The sequence below is a fragment of the Cyprinus carpio genome, chromosome B13 (assembly GCF_018340385.1).
Source record: "Cyprinus carpio isolate SPL01 chromosome B13, ASM1834038v1, whole genome shotgun sequence".
NCBI classification, from domain to species: domain Eukaryota; kingdom Metazoa; phylum Chordata; class Actinopteri; order Cypriniformes; family Cyprinidae; genus Cyprinus; species Cyprinus carpio.
This window is the reverse complement of record NC_056609.1, coordinates 9745525-9768212: the sequence shown is the minus strand read 5'-3', so window position 1 is coordinate 9768212 and position 22688 is coordinate 9745525. Positions and strand designations below refer to the sequence as shown.

At 33.7% G+C, this 22688-nt stretch overlaps 1 protein-coding gene across 1 annotated transcript in view; it reads right to left on the bottom strand.

The window, feature by feature from the left end:
• Positions 1 to 22688, bottom strand: part of LOC109083439 (protein kinase C epsilon type) — a 92045-nt gene that overhangs the window by 20831 nt on the left and 48526 nt on the right. Inside the window, exons 3-10 of the mRNA XM_042736384.1 lie at positions 15542 to 15704; positions 13793 to 13827; positions 13278 to 13366; positions 12697 to 12826; positions 11784 to 11926; positions 11511 to 11604; positions 9857 to 10071; positions 8991 to 9164 (exon numbers count right to left, since the gene is read on the bottom strand). Of these exons, the coding sequence (XP_042592318.1) occupies positions 8991 to 9164; positions 9857 to 10071; positions 11511 to 11604; positions 11784 to 11926; positions 12697 to 12826; positions 13278 to 13366; positions 13793 to 13827; positions 15542 to 15704 (1043 nt within the window). The remainder of the gene's footprint in view (positions 1 to 8990; positions 9165 to 9856; positions 10072 to 11510; positions 11605 to 11783; positions 11927 to 12696; positions 12827 to 13277; positions 13367 to 13792; positions 13828 to 15541; positions 15705 to 22688) is intronic.

Below are 22688 nucleotides of genomic sequence, written 5' to 3'. Positions count from 1 at the left end.
AATGACCAGCTTTTTTAGGCTGAGAGCAACAGGAAATAATTATAATTTTAATACAGAGTGTATTGTGTGTGTGGCCCTGGACATTAATCAAGAATGTTTATCCTAGTCCTATGGCTTATAAGAACCAAGTACAAGGGGTTCAGAAATCTAAGACTACTAATAAACCTGTTTCTAATTTGCATGCCATTCTGATCTGATAAAAAAAAATAAAAAAATCTTTGTGTTAATTAAATTAATTAATTAATTATTTTAAATGTATCAAAATCCATATTCTAAAGCTTTCTCACTTGATTCCAGTTTAATTAAAAATAAAACTAAAAATTCACTACAGACAGACTTAGTATCATACACGCCACAGAATAATGTTTTTTTTAGTTTACAGTAAACAGTAATACTGAGAAATATTACCACAATTTAAAACAACAATTTACATTTGAAAATATTTTACAATTAACATTTTCTCCCCACATTTTTCAGCATCATTTCTCCAGTCTTCAGTGTCACATGATCCTTAAGAAATCATTTTAATAAGCTGATTTGCTGCTTAAGAAACATTTATTATTATTATTATCAGTGTTGAAAACAGTTGTGCCACTTAATATTTCTATGACACTTTTTTAAAGAGAATTTAAAAAACTGAATGTATTTGATTATTTTTGTTTATGAATAAAACTCTAATTAGTTCTGAAAACACTAAAACTGTGACAAAACACAAGACTAACTAACATCTAACATTATTTACAATTACTTTTGTATTTCACCTTAATTTTATATTTGAGTAACTAACATCTAACATTATTTACAATTACTTTTGTATTTCACCTTAATTTTAAAAAGAAGTATTTATCTGCCAAAAATACACTGTGTTATTTGTTAAAATTTCCTTATAAAGTAAAAACAAAATGCCCCTGAAAATACATGATGGTAAATATTGGCCCTTAACAATAAAGTTCATTTTTAACATAAGTAGTCCTGCAGTTAAGATCAATATCTCCATCATTCACACTCCTGAGTGCAATAAATATTGCAGCAAATTCTAGAAATATAATACACACTTTATTGTGGCATTGGAAACTGACAAATAGAGTCATTTTAGACCGTGTCAAACAGACTCAGGACAAGAGAAGCAGTGAACTCATGTGAAGTAGTAAATCAACAAACTACTACCAGAGAGTCTTAACACACACTCCTCTGGCCAAGAAGCTGTCGCTCTTCATTTCATGATGCTTGTCACTACAGCAGGAATGTCTCTCTCAGAACAACACAGTCTTTCCACAGCTTATCTGCAGAAGCCGTGTTGCTCTCTCTGTCCATCATAATACTCTTAATTGGCGCATTCGGATGCTTTTTCAGGTTTGAGCATGCCACTTTGTTTTATATAAAACGCTGTGTGTGAGAACATTCGGTTCTTTGAGGAATATTTATACAGAGAAAAGCTTATTAAGCTGAGTGTAGCGGAGGGTGATGAAAAACTGTCCTCCTTACACGGATGCAACCTGATACCACACAAATATGATAACAATGGGATATTTATACACCTAGTGTACTGTAAATGCAGCTAAATATTAGCTAGGTATGTTTTGTTATGATAAGAAGTCATGAAATTATAGTTCCTGCTAAAACAAACCTGTCTTTCTGTTACCTGGAGGTGTTACACCACAGGACGTAAAAACAGAATATGTAAAAAGAGGCACATAAACGTTATGAACTTAAATCCACAGTAGGAGGTAAAATGCTGCCTTTTCTTAACACACATGCTTGAGGAAATGTCTTTTTTCCTGTTGTGGTGCCTTGTTTTGTGTCTGACAGGATTAAAGTGAGGCACTTTCCTGTAATAGCTGATAAGCAAAGTATACAATAATTCAAAAAAAAAAAATGGATTTAATTCTATAGATTTCTTTGAGGTATATTTTAAAGCAGAATATTTTAAAACCATTTTGATTCAAAGGCCCCTGCATAGTCTCAACATAATATTCAATATTTCCTTCAGTATGTCTGTTATAATTGTGGCAAAACTGATATATATTATTAGAAATTTCACAGTGAAAAACTGTATGATAACTTCTAAAATGCTTAAAAAATGCCATTTAAAAAAAAGAAAAGAAAAGCAGGGCAAGATGGGGGCAAGGTATATGTGTCTATTTGTTAATAAGGGATTTGTAGAAACATTAATGTTTTTAGATTTGTGAAGTAAAAATATTAGCTATACTATTACTAGTGTTACCATTTTCCCACATAATAAATGTACATATAATTTACATACAATATAAATTAAAATCTCCTTGACTGGTATTCTTGACTTTGTCTCCCATCAGTTATTCAATTATTAACTAAATTGTCAAAACACATAAAATTTTAAATAGAACAGTTGATTTAGTATTTTACATTAATAAAACTAAAAAATAGGTAGCGATTTATTTACCTTTTGTACATGTACATACTAAGTACTCATTATATTAATTACGATATTTACTATGAAGCATTTTTTACTATGGTAATAATTAGATAACCCTGAACCTCCCTATAAACTTAACCTTAACCCATTTACCATATTTACCATACACTACCTAGTACTTTTTTAGGTATGCACACTGTAGACTTAAGTGCACGTACTGCGAAATAAGTTCAATGCAAAAGTTGAAGTTCATACAATTGGAAATATGCAATTTGTTCACTAAAGTTCGAACAATATTCATTCTTTAAAAGTTTGCCCGGGAGGGGTTTCTTGCTTCAAGCTGGAAGTTATGTTACATTTTGTGTTATGATAACTAAATTAGCAAATGTTTCTAATAACTCATTTGCTAATGCATCATGATCATGCACATTAAAAACTTATATTTAATATGTTACAATTTAAAAGATTGCACACTGTTCTTAAGGGGACATCTTCCCCATCTGTCTTTTTTGTGATTACACTAATATTTGTCAACTGCAAAACCTATTCAAAATCTGTCATCATTTACAAACCACATCCACTGCAAACTACCTCTCTTCTTTCTTCACTTTGTAAAGCCCCCAATGACAACTTAACAAAGACAGATCTCTCTCCACATATAGAAGTCATCATCTAGGAATTCAGTCTAGTTTGTGAAATAAAAAAAAAAGTTTTTTTTTCTTTTTTTTTTTTTTCTTGTGAGAACAAGCTGCAGTTGCACATTTAATCATATTTCCTCAAGAATAAATTCCTCCTTATTACTATGGGAAAGAACAAAAAACAAACATATGTACAAAATCCATTTATCACTCAAGAAAATTCCATTAAGGGCACTGAAAAGCAAACACATTTGGTATTTGAACCATTAACAGAGTCACTTCTCACTTGTAAATGGAGATTGAAAGAGATGGTTCACCCAAAAAGGAAAAATCTGTCATCATTTAACCACCCTCCACTTGTTCTGATCCTGTATGAGTTTTTTCCTTCTGTTCAGCACAAAAGAAGATATTTTGAAGAATGCTGGTAACCAAACAACCATTGACTTCCATTGTATTTTTTTTTTCTATAAGAATGGGTACCATCAACTGTTTGGTTACCGACATTCTTCAAAATATCTTCTTTTGTGTTCAACAGAAGAAAAAACTCATATAGGTTTGGAATGAAATGAGGGAGAGTAAATGATGACAGAATTTTTATTTTTGGACTGTAAATCAAAGCACGTATCTGTGATATGTGTGTCTTCTTCAGATGAAGTCCAGACAGGTACGGCTGCCTACACAGATGTCACAAAGTGAACAGCTCAATCTGACTGTGATTAATGGAGCGATTCACAACATAAATGTGAAGGATCCTGGCCAAGACATCTGGGAACGCTCCAACCTGCTGTCCAAGAGCAGAGATGAGCCAAAGACAGGAAGAAATGTCATTCCATGACCTCGGTTAGGAAGTTAAGTGTGGGAGTATAAACTAACCAGATTGGAACAAGTGTTCATAAGAACTTAAAAAAGCAGGGGAAAAAATTATTTCATTATAAACTATATTGGAATTTCTTTTTTCTCTCGCTCTTTCGCTGCCTGAAGTTTTTCAGCTCCATAAGTTTCCATATGTGCTTTGGCTGCTTTTATAATGTTATTTACATTGCTTAGCTGTAGTTAGAGCTGTACTGTGATCCCGAGGCTGACTGCTGTCTGAAAATCATGATAAAACTCCAGTTCATTAGCAGGAATAAACTTTCTGCTCATGTCATGCCTTCACTTTAGAAATAAGGCATCAACATTTATTCTTTCGGCTGTCAATTTTATCCAAAAGTGGAAAGTGATTTGCATTTATGGTATGCATTTATTAGTAAGCGTGTTGAGCAGCAAATTACCATATTAGATGATTTCTGACACAGAAGACTGGCGTAATGATGCTGAAAATGCAGCTTTGCATCACAGGACTAAATTACATTTTAAAATATATTCAAATAGAAAACAGGTATCTTCAATTGTAATAATATTTCAAAATACACGTGTTTTTACCGTATTTTTAGTCAAATAAATGCAGACTTTGTTCAAAAACATTAAAAAATCCTACCAACCCCAAACTTTTAAACAATAGTATATACTGCTTTCGTTAAGCACTGTAAATTAAATATGCTATAGATTTAAACTCGATTTACTTTACTAATAGTTAATTTTATTGCACTCTTTTACTTGGTTCGATATACACATCAAATGATTTCATTGATCTCTGGATGCGATGGGTGAAAGTCTATCAGAGGGTTACATGAGCGGGGGATTGGCGCAGGACCTCGGCTCTGCTGATGCTGAGGCTGTTTCTGAGGGTGAGGGGCAGAGCAAGTCCGGGAGAGTGCTTAGTAGTGAGTGATTGGTGGATTATTAGTTGTTGGGGGATGATGTTGTTGGGGGAGTGGTGGATGTTGTCAAGAGGTCAGCCTGCCATGCTACGTGTGAGGCAACAAAGAGCTGATGAGAGTAAACAAGAAAAAAAAATGAAAGAAAAAGAAAGGAACACACACCTGCATTCATTCAGTTCAAGATCTGATTAAACGCAAAACGCTCCAGACCGCAAGTGTGTAATCTGTGTCCAAAACCAAATCTGCGGATAAATCAAATCTTAATCTGCGATCATTAGGGCTATAAATGTACACTTCAGACCAAAATGCTCTCAATTTTCTGACTTAGATTTTGTTTCTTCGTTGAATTTTCTTCACATTTAAGAGAATGTCCTCATATTTAACATAATCCAGCATCAGACGTTGCTGCGTTAGTCATTATATGTAATAAGCAAAAGATAGTAATGCAAAATATTTGGTTCAAGTGGGCCAAAGCAAGAAGTAAGTGTGTGTGTGTGTGTGTGTGTGTGTGTGTGTGAGGGAGAGTTAAAAAGAAAACAAACAGCATATGGAATACACATCAGGCTCGATAAGCATCAGAACCACATTATGTAAGGCTAATGGCAATCACCTTCTTCTGGTATAAAATAAACACAAGAACAAATCTCTCCAAAACAAACTTCAGTTCAAAATGTTTACAGATAAAAATGCCAATAATTATATTTTCTAAGTTGTGGTTAAAACACTACATTTCCTACTGTATATACCGTAGATCGCAAAAAAAAAAAAAAAAATGTATGTTGTTTTTTTCTTCTTTTGCTTAGTAAATTAATATAATATAGGTAAATGACTAGAGCAAAGTGCAGTAAATGATAAAACTACTTGCTCTATATACACCAAAGTGTTTATGATTACATTAATGAATTTAAATAACATGATACAAGATATCATCATTCAAATGGCCTCACCTGCTCTTAAAATAAGCTGGACAGGAGTTAGTTGTCACATGGAGATGTGAAAAGGCTATAATCTCCACAACTGTAAAGTTTTGAGTCAAGGGTTCATTAACATAAATGTGGATTATCTCTTCATGTTGTTCAAACAAAAACCCAAATTACGTTACATTTTTGTCAAATGTAAATTGTTAACAATTACTGTCGCCAAAAAAGTTACTTTTTGGTTACATTGTTGCCGTTTCATTATTTTTTAGCTATTATAATTGTTTCAATGTTACATTTTAATTACAGATTTCATTCGAACAATTTACTCTATATAGTATATAAAGAGCGGTTTTTAACATTTTGAATCAGTTTAATTTGTATATTTTCAGTTTTCATTTTAATTTAGTAATTTTTTTTTTATAGTTTTGTATATATAGTATGTCTATATTATTTTTATTTCAGTTTCAGTTTTAGTACATCAAGTTACACTAAATTAAAATAAGAATTGGTGTCTTGGCAACTAGCTGAAATAAAAAAGTTTATATGTATTTATATATATTTTGTTCAGTTAACATTTTGTTTCAAGTAATGAAAATGAACTTAATTCCTTCACAACTCAACTAATGCACTAATTTTATTTCAAATCAAAGCTAAATAAAGAAACAGCGCATCCTTGTGGCGCGGATGACACAGAAGAGCACACACAGCATACGGTGATATTGAGAGACACAGAGGAGACTGTTGACAAAGGAGTTATTGAATAAAGTCATTATTTTTGTTTTCTTCATTTACAAAGGTGTTCCCGTCGCTTCATATAACCCAGATTCCACATCTGATGGCAGATGGAGTATTCTGACGACGACTTTAATACCTTTTATGAACCTTAACACAGTTATTTACTTGGCAGTCTATGGGACAGTCACAGGCCTCCCGGTTTTCATCCAAAATATCTTAAACTGTGTTCCGAAGACGAATGGAGCTTTTACAGGTTTGGGATTTGGTGAGGGTTGGTGGTTAGTGATTAATTATTAAATTTTGATTTTGAGTTTGAGTTTAAGTTTATGTAATTATAATGTAGCTGTGGATTTGGATTAGCAGCTCCTCTGTTATTACGAATCCAGCAGATGTGTTTCCCGATCTCAGTCACAGCTCTACTTGCCCTGTAAAGTGATTAAATAACGGTGACTATTCCTCAATGTCACTTTGAGTTACTGCTCATCACTGCTAAGGGCTTTCAGAGGTCATCTTGTCCTTCTCCACCCTCTCTACCTTCTTTCATCCTACACTCTGGCTTTTCCTTCCTCTTCCCCACCTCCTCCCACTCGTGTTCGCAGTAAAGGACACAATGTTCTCTTCACTTGTTTGGGGAAACTGCAGAAGTAAATAAATTAGAGGAGTGGAGGATGCCGTCATGATGGCTGACTCCAGGTTTTAGTGGAGGAAAATAAACATGATGTTCATGAGAGGTTAGGCCTGGCCGTGACTGCTATTCTCAAACAGTCGGCTCTATCTAAAACAATTATCACACCAGCAGACCGAGAGAGACCGAACGAGAATTAGAATGGTGACCTAATGTGGAGGCTTTATCTGATGTGAGCTTATTATAGACCATAAAAGAAATGTTCCCTTCAAACAGGTGCTTGCCCTTCTGTGTCAGGGAACAGACGACCTGACAAAGTGTGTGTGTGTGTGTGTGTGTGTGTGTGTGTGTGTGTGTGTGTGTGTTTGTGATCAGCTGCAGGGTTCAGCTGATCCAGTAACAGTTTGGATAAGAACACTGAGAATTATAACGACTCATTGAAATAAATAATTCAAACTATCTATAATACTTCACTGACTGAGACAGATGTATCTTATGAAATGGGTTCACACATATTTTGATCAATAAATCACCATAACTGGATATTGGATAGAGATTTGTAAAAATCAACATTGAAGAACACATTGGCAAATAACAATAATTACATAAATATGTCAGAGCTGAACATAATTGTATAAATGTATTGTAAGCATAACGATTTTCAAAAATACTTTTCCAGACCTGAAAATCATTTGAAAATCAGGAAATAGAGCCCAGCTCTTAATAAGACCAACATGTTTCTATTATATTCAGTAAAATGGCATAACTTCTTTTTTTTTTTTAAAGGGTTACATTATTATAGCTTTTTAGTTTTTGGCTTTATTACTTTTATCTGTATGTTTTTATTTAACTACTCTGGTTTTATTTGGAAAATCAATTATTTTACATTTATATTTATTTAAATGTTGTGTGTTTGACATTTTTCGTGATTATAATTAAGGTTTTATTTTTTTATTTGACCTTTTTTATTTCAGGACATTTGAGAAAAACAAAGTGCATGCAAGTTAAAGTGCTTTTTATAGATCTTCTGATAAGAAGAAATGGGAGTGCATCTATAAATATGTATTCATGTTATTCATACATTTTATTTCAATTTATTTGAAGGCAAAATTATGACCGTATTTTTTGGTTTTGTTGTATTATTCTCTTTTCAATATAGGAACCTATTTCTGTTCTTATGGCTGATTTTCATTTTAATTAAACACATTTTAACTGGAAACCTGACTATCCAAAATATTTACATTTATTTATTTGATGATTGGTATTTTTAATGATTATATTGCATTTTTTATTTAGTGTTTTTTATCTTGTTTTTTTTTCTTTCTGTCAGTTTTTTTTTTAAAAGTGCATATAGGTTAAAGTGCTTTCTATAGTTCTTCTAAACAAGAAGAAATGGTAATGCATCGATAAATATGTATTCTTTTTATTAATTTATGTTTACTTTAGATTTATTGTATTGTTCTCATTTCAATATAGGAACCTTTCCGTTTTTATGGCTGGTTTTAATTTTTAATTAGAAGCCTTGTTAGCTGTAAACCTGACTATCCAAATGTAAAATTTTAATTTTTAATTTTAAAATTCATCCCTGATTAATTGACCTGTTTTTGTAGTTATATTCCCCAAGCCACAATCTTGCTCTCTTCAGATCAAGAGCTAAACTGCTGTCTGATCTCCAAAATGGGACAAATGAGCATCAAAGCTGCAACCAAGAGTTGCTTTCTGAATACCTGACATCATGTAATATTAGAGCTCCATCTAGTGGCATTCTGCAAAACATCATTTCTAAATAGGCAGAATATATTTTATCAGAAGATAGGAGGAAGATAGAAGGTATGTAGTGACTGCCTCCATTGTTCCTTATTTAAGAGTTTGTAATGAGGATTGAGCTGACTCTAGAGCAGAAACGCAGTCTCTGACCTTGGTCTGAAAGCAGCAGTAGAGTTGGGTCAGGTAAGGGTGTTTTCTGGCCAGCGCTAGAATGCGTTTCTCAGTCATAGTGCAGTCCACATCATCGTCCTGCAGGATGACGTCTTTCTTCAACACCTTCACCGCATAAACCTCATCAGTGCCTCTTAACTCTGCCAGCATCACCTGTACAGAAGACAACCGGGCCTTTATTACAAACTATATTCCCACTGCTGACAGGAAACAAAACTGCTACTTAAAGGGATAGTTTCTGACCCTTGGAATGACATGAGAGAGCTTTCTGACCCTCCATAGGCAGCAACGCAACTGAAACGTTTTATGGCCCCAAAAGATATTAAGGACATCTTTAAAATAGTCCATGTGACATCAGTGGTTCAACCGTAATTTTATGAAGCTTACCAAAAATATAAAAATAAAACTAATTCAAAATGCTGAAAACTATATAAATGAAACTACAATAAACATACACACGCACACTACTAATATAACTGGACTGACAAATGGCAGTTACAGAAGAAATTGTTGAATAAAGTCATTATTTTAGTTTTCTTTGCACAAAATAAATAGTCTCGTGGGTTCATAACATTACGGTTGAACCACTGATGTCACATGGACTATTTTAATGATCACTTTACTACCTTTCTGGGCCTTGAATGTAGTATTTACATTGCTGTCTATGGAGGGACAGAAAGCTCTCGGATTTCATCAAAAATATCTTAATTTGTGTTCTGAAGATGAATGAAGGTCTTTGGGTTTGGAACGACGTGAGGGCGAGTAGATAATGATAGAATTGAAATTTTTAGGTGAACTATCCCTTTCATGCAGAAAATAGAGGACAGAAATGCACAAAGCTCCACCTTGCCAAAGCTGCCTTTCCCGAGCACTTTGATGAAGGAGAAGTCTTCCAGCATCATCCTTTTGGTCTGGAGCGTCTTCACCTCTCCGTTCTCTCTGGCCTCCCCTGTCTCCTCCGACAGGCCCTCGGTCAGAGAGGAGGACGAGGCTGGCTTCAGCTCCTCACCGCGATGGTCAAACGAAAGTGCCTTTCTGATGTTCTCCACATCCTTTATATCTGCAGATCACAAAAAAGAAGTGAAAATCACATTACACACTACGAGAACCCATATTGAGTCACATTTTTCTCCTCCTTCAGTTGTAAAATAAACAAAAAAAATTGTTTCCTGTAATGCATGTAATAAAAAAAGTGTAAAAGTACAGCACCAGTTTTAAAAGTGGGATTCTGCAGAATTTTAAAGATTTCTTTATGCTTTTATTTATGCATTAAACTGATCCAAAGTGACAGTAAAGACATTTGTAATATTATAAAGATTTCTATTTCAAATAAATGCTGTTATTTTGGAACCTTCTATTTCTTAAAGAATATTTACACAAAAATATTACAAAGCATAGCTGTTTGCAACTTTAATAATAATATGGGATGTTTCTTAAAGGAGCAAATCAGCATATTAGAATGATTTCTGAAGATGTGACACTGAAGACTGGAGTAATGATGCTGAAAATTCAGCTTTGACATCACAAGAATAAATTACATTAGAAAATATATTATAATAGAAAAAATTACTTAAAACTGTAATAATATTACACAATATTAAAATTTGTACTGTATTTTTGACTGCTTGTCTTCTGTAAAAAAAAAAAAAAATACAACAAAAAAATAATCTTACCAGCCACTGACTAGTGAGAAAAAACTACTTACTAACCTTGTCTGAAAGTTATAAAGCCAAGTGATGGGTATCAGATCAGAAATCACTTATTTGTAAAGCACTGGTTGTTAAACTATTTTGAAAATTTGACTATTTTGTACACATGAGTAGAAATTTTTGAATTTTTGTCAAATATGTTAGTTTTTATTTTATGTATTGTGTGGTGTGTTGTATGGTTTCGAAATGATAATAAAGCATCATATGATACGAGTAGTAGCTTTTAAACAGAATATGTCTGTTTAAGACCATTGGCCAGCTGATTTTATTAAAAATTCAGTTTGTTTGTCATACAAAGCCACTGCATGAAAAACAAGCTTCATATTTTGGTACAAAGACACCATAGACTTCCACATTAAGTTCATTATATTTTCAAAAGCATACCAAAACTAATAATTCAGTCATCATTTACTCACCCTCAAGTCATTCCAAACCTGTCTGGGATTCTTTCTTTTGCTGAACACAAGAGCAGATATTTTCAAGAATCCCATTCACTTCCACTCTTTGGACAAAAAATGCATGGAAGTCAATGGGAACCAAATCTGTTTTCTAACTAACATTATACGTCATCTATCATGTTCCGCAGAAGAAAGTCAGTCTTACAGGTTTAGAATGACATGAGGGTGAGTAAATGACAGAATTTTTATTTTTGTTTGGACTATCACTTTAAGGACGAATCAAAATTGTTTCATATTGTAATCAAACGTCTGCCACACAAAGCTCTTGTATATAACACAAGATAATGTATTTAACCCAAGAGTCATCTGCAGAGCTCCGAGTGTGTGTTTACCCTGGTCACATGGTGATGTGGGAGCAGATTTGGATCGATCCTCTTCTGACTGCGGGGATATGGGTAAGGGCTGTGGATCTGGACCCTGAGAGATCTGTGTTAAAAACAGGAACAAATCATCTTTAGCATTCAATCATCATTATGTTTCAGGAGGCCTAATCAGGTACCTAAGTGCTGCTCGCTGTAAAGGCCATTATGTCATTAGTAATCACCAGAGTGTATTTCCTATTATCTATAGCTGCATGGAGGAGGCTTTTAACTTCTCAGTCTCACCTTTTTTCTCCTCTGGACGCTGCCGGAGAGTTTATCTGGAGTGACTCCGAGGTCAGACAGCACCTTAGCGATGCCCCGGGCGTCCACCCCACAGTTAGGAGCTACATTACTTTCACAACGCTTGTGCACATTCATCTTACAAACTGAGGACAGAAAAATTAAGCGAGAGGATATGAGAACTTATAGTATATTTGAATGCATGTAAGTGTGAGTATGTTTGAAACTTGGAAGATTCAGGGTTAAAGCAGGTAGAATACAGTTAACTAAAACTAAAACTATAAAAAAAAGTATAAAGTATATATTAAAAAAAAACTAATATGTATGTTTATATATATATATATATATATATATATATATATATATACACAGTATATATATATTATATATATATATATATATATATATATATATACACCAGAAAATTGCCAAGATAACATTTTGCATTTTCATTTAAGGCTGCTATACTAAAATAAATAAAACTACTAAAATTGAAATAAAAAAATTAAAAACTATTTAAAAAAATAATAAAAATGACATTTTAATAAAAATGAAAACGTAAACAAAAAATATAAAACCAAATTTAAAATAATAATAAAAACTGCTGAAAAATATAAAATTCAAATTACACTAAAATAACACTGGGTTATATTTCTGGGCACATTTTCATTTGTATGTCAACTACATTTTTTTTTTTTTAATTAATATATTAAATGATAAACAATAAAACTAATGGGCAGTTTTAAACAAGCACTCCAAATATACCCTACAAAAATATTTTAACGAATAATGTGCACTGACCACAGAAAATTCTATACAAATTCCATGAACTTATCAATTAATTGCAATTTCCCTCATATTTCAAGCTTTTCCTGTGAGAGCTCTATAACTACATTTCCCAGAATGCCGCTCTCACCTTTGCACTGAAGCCCTTGCCGCAGCAGGCCCCACAGTAATGAGCCGCAGTGGTCACAGAACGTCAGGACTTTGTAGTTGTGAATACTGAACTTATGAGGAATATTGACGCTGAAGCGCTGAGATCCCACCTGCAGGGGGCGATAGAAGATCAGGAAGACCTTTATGCAGCACTTAACAAGCATTTTAAAACAAGTTGGCTGCAAAAATGCAGCAATTTTTTTAAACAAACCCCCAAATAAAATAAATAAAATAATCTTAAAAATTTGGGTATTAACACCCATGTGATAAAGACTACACAGTAATGTTGTTTATAACAGTAAAAACATAGTATAATTTTCCACACCAGAGCCAAGATTTATTGTTTAAGTGTTGCTCTTTAGCTCAGGAGATTTAATGGATATTTCCCAATATTAAAAAATACATTGTTGACAATCTCTAAAATGTATGTGGATAGCACATGTAGGATAAATTTAGTTTGTACACATAGTTTCAAACTCTAGAGGAGACGTTTGTATCTCGCTCTCATTGGTGATATTAAAAGTGAGACATCATGTGTGATCTTCTGCAGGCTCCTCTCACCTCCTCTGTGGTGTCCTCCTGCTTCTTCAGACCCGCACATTTCGTGATGATCAGCTCATGGCAGCGTTTATGAACTACACAGGTGCACACTGATCAACAGAAACAAGCAGATGAGATCAGCTTTACTTTCGGATGTATAACTCTGGCTTCACATATAAGCATGCTCGGGCTGCAGTATAGATATGATATTTTAGGAGTTTCCTGTCCATGCCAGTAGTTTCCTTTATTTCAGATCCTGAGCTAGTCACGGCTCAAAGGAACAAGTCATCAAAAAATAAAACTTCTGTCATTATTTACACAGAATATGCACATGCATGATGTTATTTCATCTTGTGGAAAACAGAGAACTTTCCAGAAAATGCTGATCGTTGGAATAAAGTGCTACATGATGAGGATGACGTTTCACATGTGTTTTGTTGCTTTAGATTTAGAGTAGCTAACATGTTTATGAGCTAACAAATTGTCTTAGCTGTTGAACAAAACATCTGACATGGAGAAATATGGTATTTGCCTACCTTGGCACTGATACCCTTGCTTTCCTAATACACCCCTGTGAAGAGAAGCAAGAGAGATCAGTTCTCCTGTATGTTTTTGTACATGAGGAAAGAGTCTCTCTGTGATGTAAATATGAAGACACTGTGATTTGTCACCAAATGTAAGAGAGAGAGAGAGAGAGAGAGAGAGAGAGAGAGAGAGAGAGAGAGAGATAGACATGCATACTTACTGTAGCATGGTACATATTCCACTGAGGAAAGTTTGTCTTTTGAATTGACAATTTCAAGTTACTAGCCATCAAATGAATAGCTTTGTTTGCCTCATCCAATTTTTGCTTACATTTGGTGTTTGCACGTGTCTTTGAACAAGGTGTTCTAACTACTTTATCATTATGGACATTATGCTTATACTTTAAATATACTTCCATTTGTTAACATATAGTCAACTACATTCAGTAGTATGACATAACAATGAACCTTAAATTTACAGCATCATCAGCATGATATTATCAGCTTAATATCAAAATTTACTTTAATTTGTAAAAAGTTGCATCTGTTAACATTAGCAATTGCATTTTATTGACAAAGTGTTTCCAACTTGGTAATGCAAATGGAATGTACTCACCCTCAGGTCATCCAAGATGTAGATTAACTTGTTTCTTCATTACAACAGATTTGGAGAAATTTAGCCTTACATGACTTGCTCACCAATGGATCCTCTGCAGTGAATGGGTGCCGTCAAAATGGGAGTGCAAACAACTGATAAAAACATCATAATAATCCACAAGTAATCTCCAGTCCATCAATTAACATCTTGTGAAGCGAAAAGCTGAATGTTTCCAAATTCATCAAGGCATTTTTACTTTAAATCATTTGTCCAAAATATGATAACATAATCCATAATGACGCCCCCTCCAGTGAAAAGGTCCACCTCATGTTGTCCTCTCACATCAAAATGCAACAACATATTACTTTAGAACAGTAGTTTGGACTGTTTCCACTTGTAAACTGTGCTTGATATGTGCATATTTCTCTCATGATTCAGATGAGACGACTTTTTTACTGGTGAAAGTAAAATTAATGACAGAGGACTTATATTTTAGCCAGATTTGAAGTTTAAAAATTATGCTTTTGTTTCTTACAAACAGAGCTTTTCACTTCACAAGATGTTAATTGATGGACTGGAGATTACTTGTGGATTATTGTGATGTTTTTATCAGTTCTTTGGACTCTCATTCTGACGGCACCCATTCACTGCAGATGATCCATTGGTGAGCAAGTGATGCAGTGCTACATTTCTCCAAATCTTTTCAAATGAATAAACTAAGTCATCTAAATCTTGGATGGCCTGAGGGTGAATACATTTTAGGAAATATTCTTTTTTGGGTGAACCTTTAATAAGTATGTAGATTTCATGAGGTGTGTGTTGTTATTCACTGCTCGTCTTTCAGTGTTAGTCCCACACATCAGCTCTGCATCTTATCTTTTAAAACAGCCATATTCCTCTGTTCTCTAGAGAGGCGGGCCACAGCGTGCCTGTGCATGGCGGTGTTCTTGCGCAGTGTGGAGGAGGCCAGACGCACTCAATACGCACATATTGTTGCTCTGAGCCTCAGGGCTTTTCCTGTGGTTACCATGGAAATGCAGCCCACTGAGGGTAAACCACTCATGAGGAGGGATAATGTACACTGGCTATGTCAAAACTCAGATGTAGATTTACCAACACACGCAGCTGTACAAATACCAGCCGGCGGCCGCTGCGGGACTCACCAGATGAAGTCGCGGCAGTGCGAGCAGTAGGTGGGCTGTCTCAGGTAGGTGGCCATGAACTTGTGTCCGTTGACTTGATGCACCCTCCTCCGGACGGCTCCCTGCCTCTTCCTGGGACGCATGCGTTCACGAAACACGCGCTCCTCATTCTCACAGCTTCCTGCTGCAAAACGAATGCACAAACAGAAGTCTGACAACATCCTCAACCATTATTCAATATATTACATTACATTTACATTTAGTCATTTAGCAGACGCTTTTATACAAAGCGACTTACAAATGAGGACAATGGAAGCAATCAAAATCAACAAAAGAGCAATACACAAGTGCTATGACAAGTCTCAGTGAGCTTAATGCAGTACACGTAGCAAGTTTTTTTTAACTACATAATAAATAAAAATAAAACAGATAGAATAGAAAAAGAATAGAGCAAGCTAGTGTTAGAGGCCTTTTTTGCTTTTTGTTGATTGTATAATAAAGAAATAGAATACAAAAAGAATAGAGAAACTAGTTTTTTTTTTTTTTTTTTTTTTTTTAGAAAACAAGCAGATAGTTAATGAATAAAGAGCAAGTCTAAAAGGGGCAAGTTTTTTAAAGAACAGAATTAGAATAGAATATTACTTAACATTGTGCACTCATTCATTCACAAATTCATTCATTCATTCATTCATTCATTCAGTGCAACATTTTCCACTATAATAAATGGCGCTTTTGAGAGATGTTTGAAAATGGTTCAGTTACACTTTACAATAAGACCTCTTTTGTTAATATTAGTTAAAGTATTATCCAACTGAACATATTTTACAGCATGTATTAGTAAATGCTGAGATTAACATCAACTAAGAAATAATGCTTTATATATATTGTTCTTTGTTAGTTCATGTCAATTAATGTAAAAAACTTATTTTAATGGTTACTAATAATTCAAATGAGATGAACTAAGACTGGGTGATATGGACAAAATATTATTGTAATATATATATATATATATATATATATATATATATATATATATATATATATATATTTCATATAATGCAATACACAATATTCATTTTATATCACTAATGGGGAAAATGCATTCTACATGTTTTTAGACCTCAAGAATGAATGTAAACGTAACTTTATTTATTATTATTATTATTATTTTTTTTTATTATTATTAAACTCAACAGAGTAAGCTACATTTTAATTTTGGGCCCCATGAAATTTATTTTATTTTATTTTTCTGAAATTCTGTATTTTCTGTGTTATTTTTTCTGGATTCTGCGTTCAATGCCAAATTTATAAGCAAAAATTGTATCTACTGAAATTAATTTATAAAATGTGAAAAATGTAAACATTCTCTTACAACATGATCAAATTAAAAAAATTATTTACAACAAAACATTGCCTTTCTATTTTTGACAAAGAAGGTCCTGCACCTCAAAACATGTATCCATGTATCAATGGACATTTCTATAAAATACTATTATTACTTTGAAAGGTTATCATTAAGATCATTTAGTTTTTGTGTGTATATAATATGACAATAGTTTTTATCCACACATATTGAGACGACAGATGCTGAAAGCACGATTAATCATGACAAACATACCTGTGTGAAAGAGCATTTGTTACCATCTAGAGAAAATCATGTTAGCAGTATTTGTAAGTAAACAAGAAAACATCAAAAACTAAAGAACAGCATACAGAAAATGTCCCTACTACCTGATATCACTCAACTACATGTCCTATAAAACACCAGTCTCTCCTAGACGCTATTGCTCAGCCCATGAGAAGGGCCAACCTTATAGTACATATTAAGGGAACAGTTCACTCAAAAATTACTTTGTTATAATTTTCTCACCATATTATGTCAGATTAAATACAAATAATTCATTTTTGAGCAAAGTTGTGTGTGTTTAGCTGTGTGTGTACATCTGTTTGTGTGTTATGAGGGGCCATGCAGAGGCAGTGATCAATAAACCAGGGGGCACGGCTGTGACAAAGGCACCATATTGAAGAAATATCAAATGCTCTCACTAGGAAAGGAAATAAGGCCACAGGGGAGGAACTGCACTCTTTCTCTCTGTTCTTTTCCTTCTCTCTGTGGAGGATAAGAACTGTGATCACTCCTGAGTATTCCCTTATGTCAGTGTATCCGTCTGCTGCAATCACACTTCTCAGCCCTGAGAGAAAGAGAAGGAGAGAGGCTGGGCTCCGGCTTACAAAATGACAACGCAAGTTGTGCCAAACTGGCAGGCCGATGGTCATCTCCTGTTATTAATAAAGCCATTGTATATGTTTTTTGAAAGCTCTTGCTATTTTGCCAGCAGAAAAAGAAACTGAGCTGGGCGGCACTGAGCAAAAAATTAGCTAGAAGAGAAGATAAAGAAGAACAGGCCTAAACAATTAGCGATCAAAAATGATGAACATCAAGCATAATTATAGTAACACTTTAAAATCTTAACGTTTATTTTTATATTGCTTCAAATAACCATGCGTCGCAGTACTTTTGTGAATGTACCTTGAAGACTGACACGGAAGAGAAGAAATTGTTGAATTAATTTATATATTTTTTTTTCGTAGCTTAATAAAATTAATGTTGAACCACTGATGTCATATGGACTATTTTAACAATGTCCTTTCTGGAACATTTCAGTTGCATTGCTGTCTATGGAAGATCAGAAAGCTCTCGGATTTCATCAAAAATATCTTAATTTGTGTCTTATGGGTTTGTAACGACAAGAAGGTGATTAATTAATGACAGAATACCCCTTTAAGTCACCTTTTCAGACTATTAGTCAACAATAATATTCAGAAAAAAACCCAGCTGATTGCTCTCTAGAAGTCAGATCACTCACAGATCATCAGTAATTTCAAGTTAATTTGGACATATTATCTGTGCTCTGTGATTAACCCATCCATTTACAGCAGTCTGACCCATTTAGACTGATTTACCAACCTGTTGTGAGCATGAAAGGTGCATTATCCCATTGACAGGGATATTAGCCAATCATACTGCACTCTGCAGTGAGTTTGAGTCTAAATGATTAATATATGTGCAGCGGTTCCAGGGCTGGTCGTGTTCTAATCACCATCTAAGGACAATGGACCAGTGGCGTCTGTCTAGTCTCACAGGAGACTGAAGTGAGTCACTCTCATGTATCACCCACATCCTCCTCCCAGCTGAGGGACAGAGAGAGAGAAAAAAGAAACAGATGCGTAGGCTCATACTATCTCAGTAGGATATGGCTGGTCATTTATCAGCTCTCACTCATTAACACTCAGTGAGGGCGAGAAGAGCTCGGCACACATTCACCAAACCACAATCCATCACAGACAAACTACTGCCACCAGATGACTTAAGATTTAAGATTATATAAAATCAGATTTCCCCTCTTAAAATGAAAGTTCTGTCATCATTTATTCACCATCATGTCCAAACCTGTATGTTGATGTTTTTCAACGGAAAACAAAAAAAGCAGAAATATCATTCAGTCACATCAGAATCTTGAGGGACTTTTTTTTTCTTCAGAATTTTGTGGACCAAAACAAATTAATTTACTGAGGCTTTTTAGTGAATTTATTTATAAATAGTATTAATGACAGTAGGAGTAGTTAGTATTTTTGTGTTTAACTACTGAAATCAATTGTGGTCCTGTTTTTTTTATTAATTTTCCTCCCTCAGGTTAACATTTTGTCTTAGAAAACTTGCATGAGACAAAAATAATAATAAAAAGCTGAATTTGCATTGATCGAAAGATCACACAGAAATAACAGCATGCAGGTTTGGAAAATAAAGTGAATAATGACAATTTTTATTCTTGGGTGGAACTATCCCTTTAATTAAATTCCCTATTTTTATTGTGCAGATTCATCAGTGCATGTTATGATAAAAAACGAGGGTTTCCAGGGTGTCAGTCATCTCAAGAGTGAATTATGTTCTGAAATTATAATGGATTCACCTTATTTAAATGTGGTTGTAACTGCTGAAACTGTATAGTTCATATGTGGCGTTTTACAGTTTATGAAGAAAATATAACTGTTTGCCTGTGCAAAAAGTCGGTGCCACTTTAACTTTTCATACAGTATGTCACATTTCCAAATACACGAAGTTGTCATTAAGAAATATAAGGAATATGTCTCCAGTCTTTGAAAAGACAATTGATTTCCACACATAACTAAAATATGCATAATTAGTCGCTAATCACACATATGTACACATAAAGTAGGGCTCAGCCCAGGTGGAAAGCATCCCATTTCACAGCACATTAACACAGGACAGCAGGCCCAGCACAAATAAGAGTGCACTCATTTATCAGAGCAGCTCACTGGAGTCTTTGACCCAAAGCAATGTGTTTCAAATACAATTATTTACTCAAGTGTGAACATGCTCAGTGATCAGGCTTTAAACAACTGCATTTAAGTGTCAAACAGCTATAAAATCAGCTCTGCCTGAATTTTGCATTTAACAATTTCACTTAACAGGTTTCAGGATACTGGCTGTAGTTTAAAATCTGGTTTGTACTAAAGCCTTATATAGTCAGAACATGCAGATCAACAGATTGCTTTGTGCAGTAAAAAGAAAATCCCCTTCTGTCTCTTGATTTCATCAGTCATTTTTTTTTTTTTTTTTTTTTTTTTTACTTTTAAAAATATAAAGTGATAGGTGACACTAACAATGACCCTGTCATTATTTACTCACTCCTATGTAGTTCCAAACCTTCAGCAGAACAACAAAGATGATATTACAACACAAAAAATTTAGATTTGGATAAGTTTGAAATTGCATGAAGGTACAATTAATGTTTTTTTTTTTTTTTTTTTTTTTTTTTTTTTAAATAAGGATATTAAACTGTGAAAAGTTTTACTTTTGTACACAGTACCCATGCTTTAACATATGTGTAATTTTTTCTGAACTTTAGCATTTATTATTATTATTATTATTATTATTATTATATATATATATATATATATATATATATATATATATATATATATATATATATATATATTTTTATTTTTTTTTTAAGATTTAGTTAGGTTTCAAATCTGATTCAATTTATCAGTTTATCATTCAATTTATTAGCATCAACTGTGCACATGCATTTTATACACTTGCATTTGAGTGGGGTCTTCTAGCATATTTACTATAACTTATCAGTTAATGTCAATAAATCTAGATCCTTGCAAAATGGGAACTAACTTTCTCTTTAAAGTAAAAAATAACACAATAAAAATGGATTGAGGACAGCAGTGATGGTGAGTGAGAGTTTTTCTGCCAAAAAATACTCCATCCACACTGATGACATTTGTTCTAGCTTTGATGCTTGGCCGCAGCTCCCGGTACACCAGTGCGACAGTAAAGTTTTCCTAGGTGTATGGCTCTGAAAAGAGCAGTGGCTAGTTTTATAAAGTACAGTCAGAGGATGGTTTTGTAAAAGACAGCTGTATGAAGAAGATTCATATTTTCTGACCTCATCTTCCATAGTGTTTTGTTAGTTTCTATGACAAACAGAGCTATTGATGTAAAAAAGAGTTGTATTAAAGAGCAGAAGACAGGTAGTTAGATAACTAGCCATCTGGCATGAAGGTTATTAGCTCAATATGACAGTAACAAGACGCACACATTGGGGACTAAAGATGGCCTTACATTACCTTGTAAAAAAAAAAAAAAAAAAGAAGTATGCTTTAGCATATTTTTAAAAAGAGTACAGTTTAAATGAACATAAGTGTGAACTGAATGTAATGTTTTGGACAATTGCATGGTATTTAGAGTTAAATGTAAATGTATTATAGTTTAAATTCATATTAAATGCAATTGTTTAACTTGCTTTTTTGACCCGCTTAAGAAGGACTTATATCTTTATATGTAATTTCATAATCGATATATATATTTTAGGCTTCTTCAACACAGGCTCATTCGAAAAAAACACGTTTCTACTGCCCCAAATACTATCTTGTGACCTCAAAACACTTTTACCATAGTGCATGATTTGTAAACTAATACAAAAACATATGCAACTCCATGTATGGCTCATATGTATGGCTTTTCTGATGACATAAAATTGCTCATTAGCTCACCTGGTACAGCATTATAGAACTTGTAGAAGTAAACTAAAATGTTATGGTTGCTTTATCAAATGCGTTTTTATGCCTTGTTTGCTTTTTTTTAACACTATTGGTTAGGTTTAGATTAGGGTTTAGCATAGGTGGAAGGTTTTTTTTTTTTTTTTTTTTTTTAAACGCAATAGGGCATCAACCTTTTAGCATCACTTGCACATCATTTCATTTCCGAATGATATGTACAACAACCAGTGAAAGAAAACTTTGCCAGATTCACTTTCATTTCATTTTTAAAAATGAACACACTTTTAGCACCACTCACTGAACATTTCACTTTGAAAAAGTTGCATGCAACATGCAAAAACCAAAGTAATCTCATTTCGCAGAAATGTCATCATAATTTGTCATCATTGATTGCTCCAGATGTTGTTCAGAAGAGTGCAGTGATTTCTGCACCACTAGGGCAAGAAACGAAATTGCAAAAACAGACACCAAACATGTTTCCCAAACACTCCTATAGCCCTTTCTGCACTCACAAACCTCCTTCCATATTTTGGACCAATAGACAGTCCCATCCAAACTCACATTAGCGACTGAAACTTTTGAGAAGTTGATATATAAAGCTACATAACCATGCATTTCTGTTGAAAAATGAATAAAATAGCCAAATACTGTAGCTCTGGTGAAGGGGAAAATTCTCAGTAAATATCTTCAATTTCAGACTGTTTCTCACACAAAACCATTCTACGACTTCAGAAGATTTGGAATACAGTGTGCGATTCGAAAATACTATTTTTTTTTTTGTGCTTTTTTGAGTTTGAAAGTAAAAATCACCATACATTTTTATTGCTTAGCCATTCTGCATAACATTTAATTTTGTGTATTTCACTAAGAAAAGAAAGTAATCTTGGGTGAGATCAACATGACAATGACCCAAGCAGCAAACAATGACAAAATGTTAATTTTTTGGCAAGCTATTCCTTTAAAATTCAACTTCTGGCTGCATGTGTGAGAGGGTAAAGGAGACACAGAATGTGTGCATATGATTAATGGACTGCAGGTAAACTTCAAAGTCATCTGAAAGACCCTGTGAGAT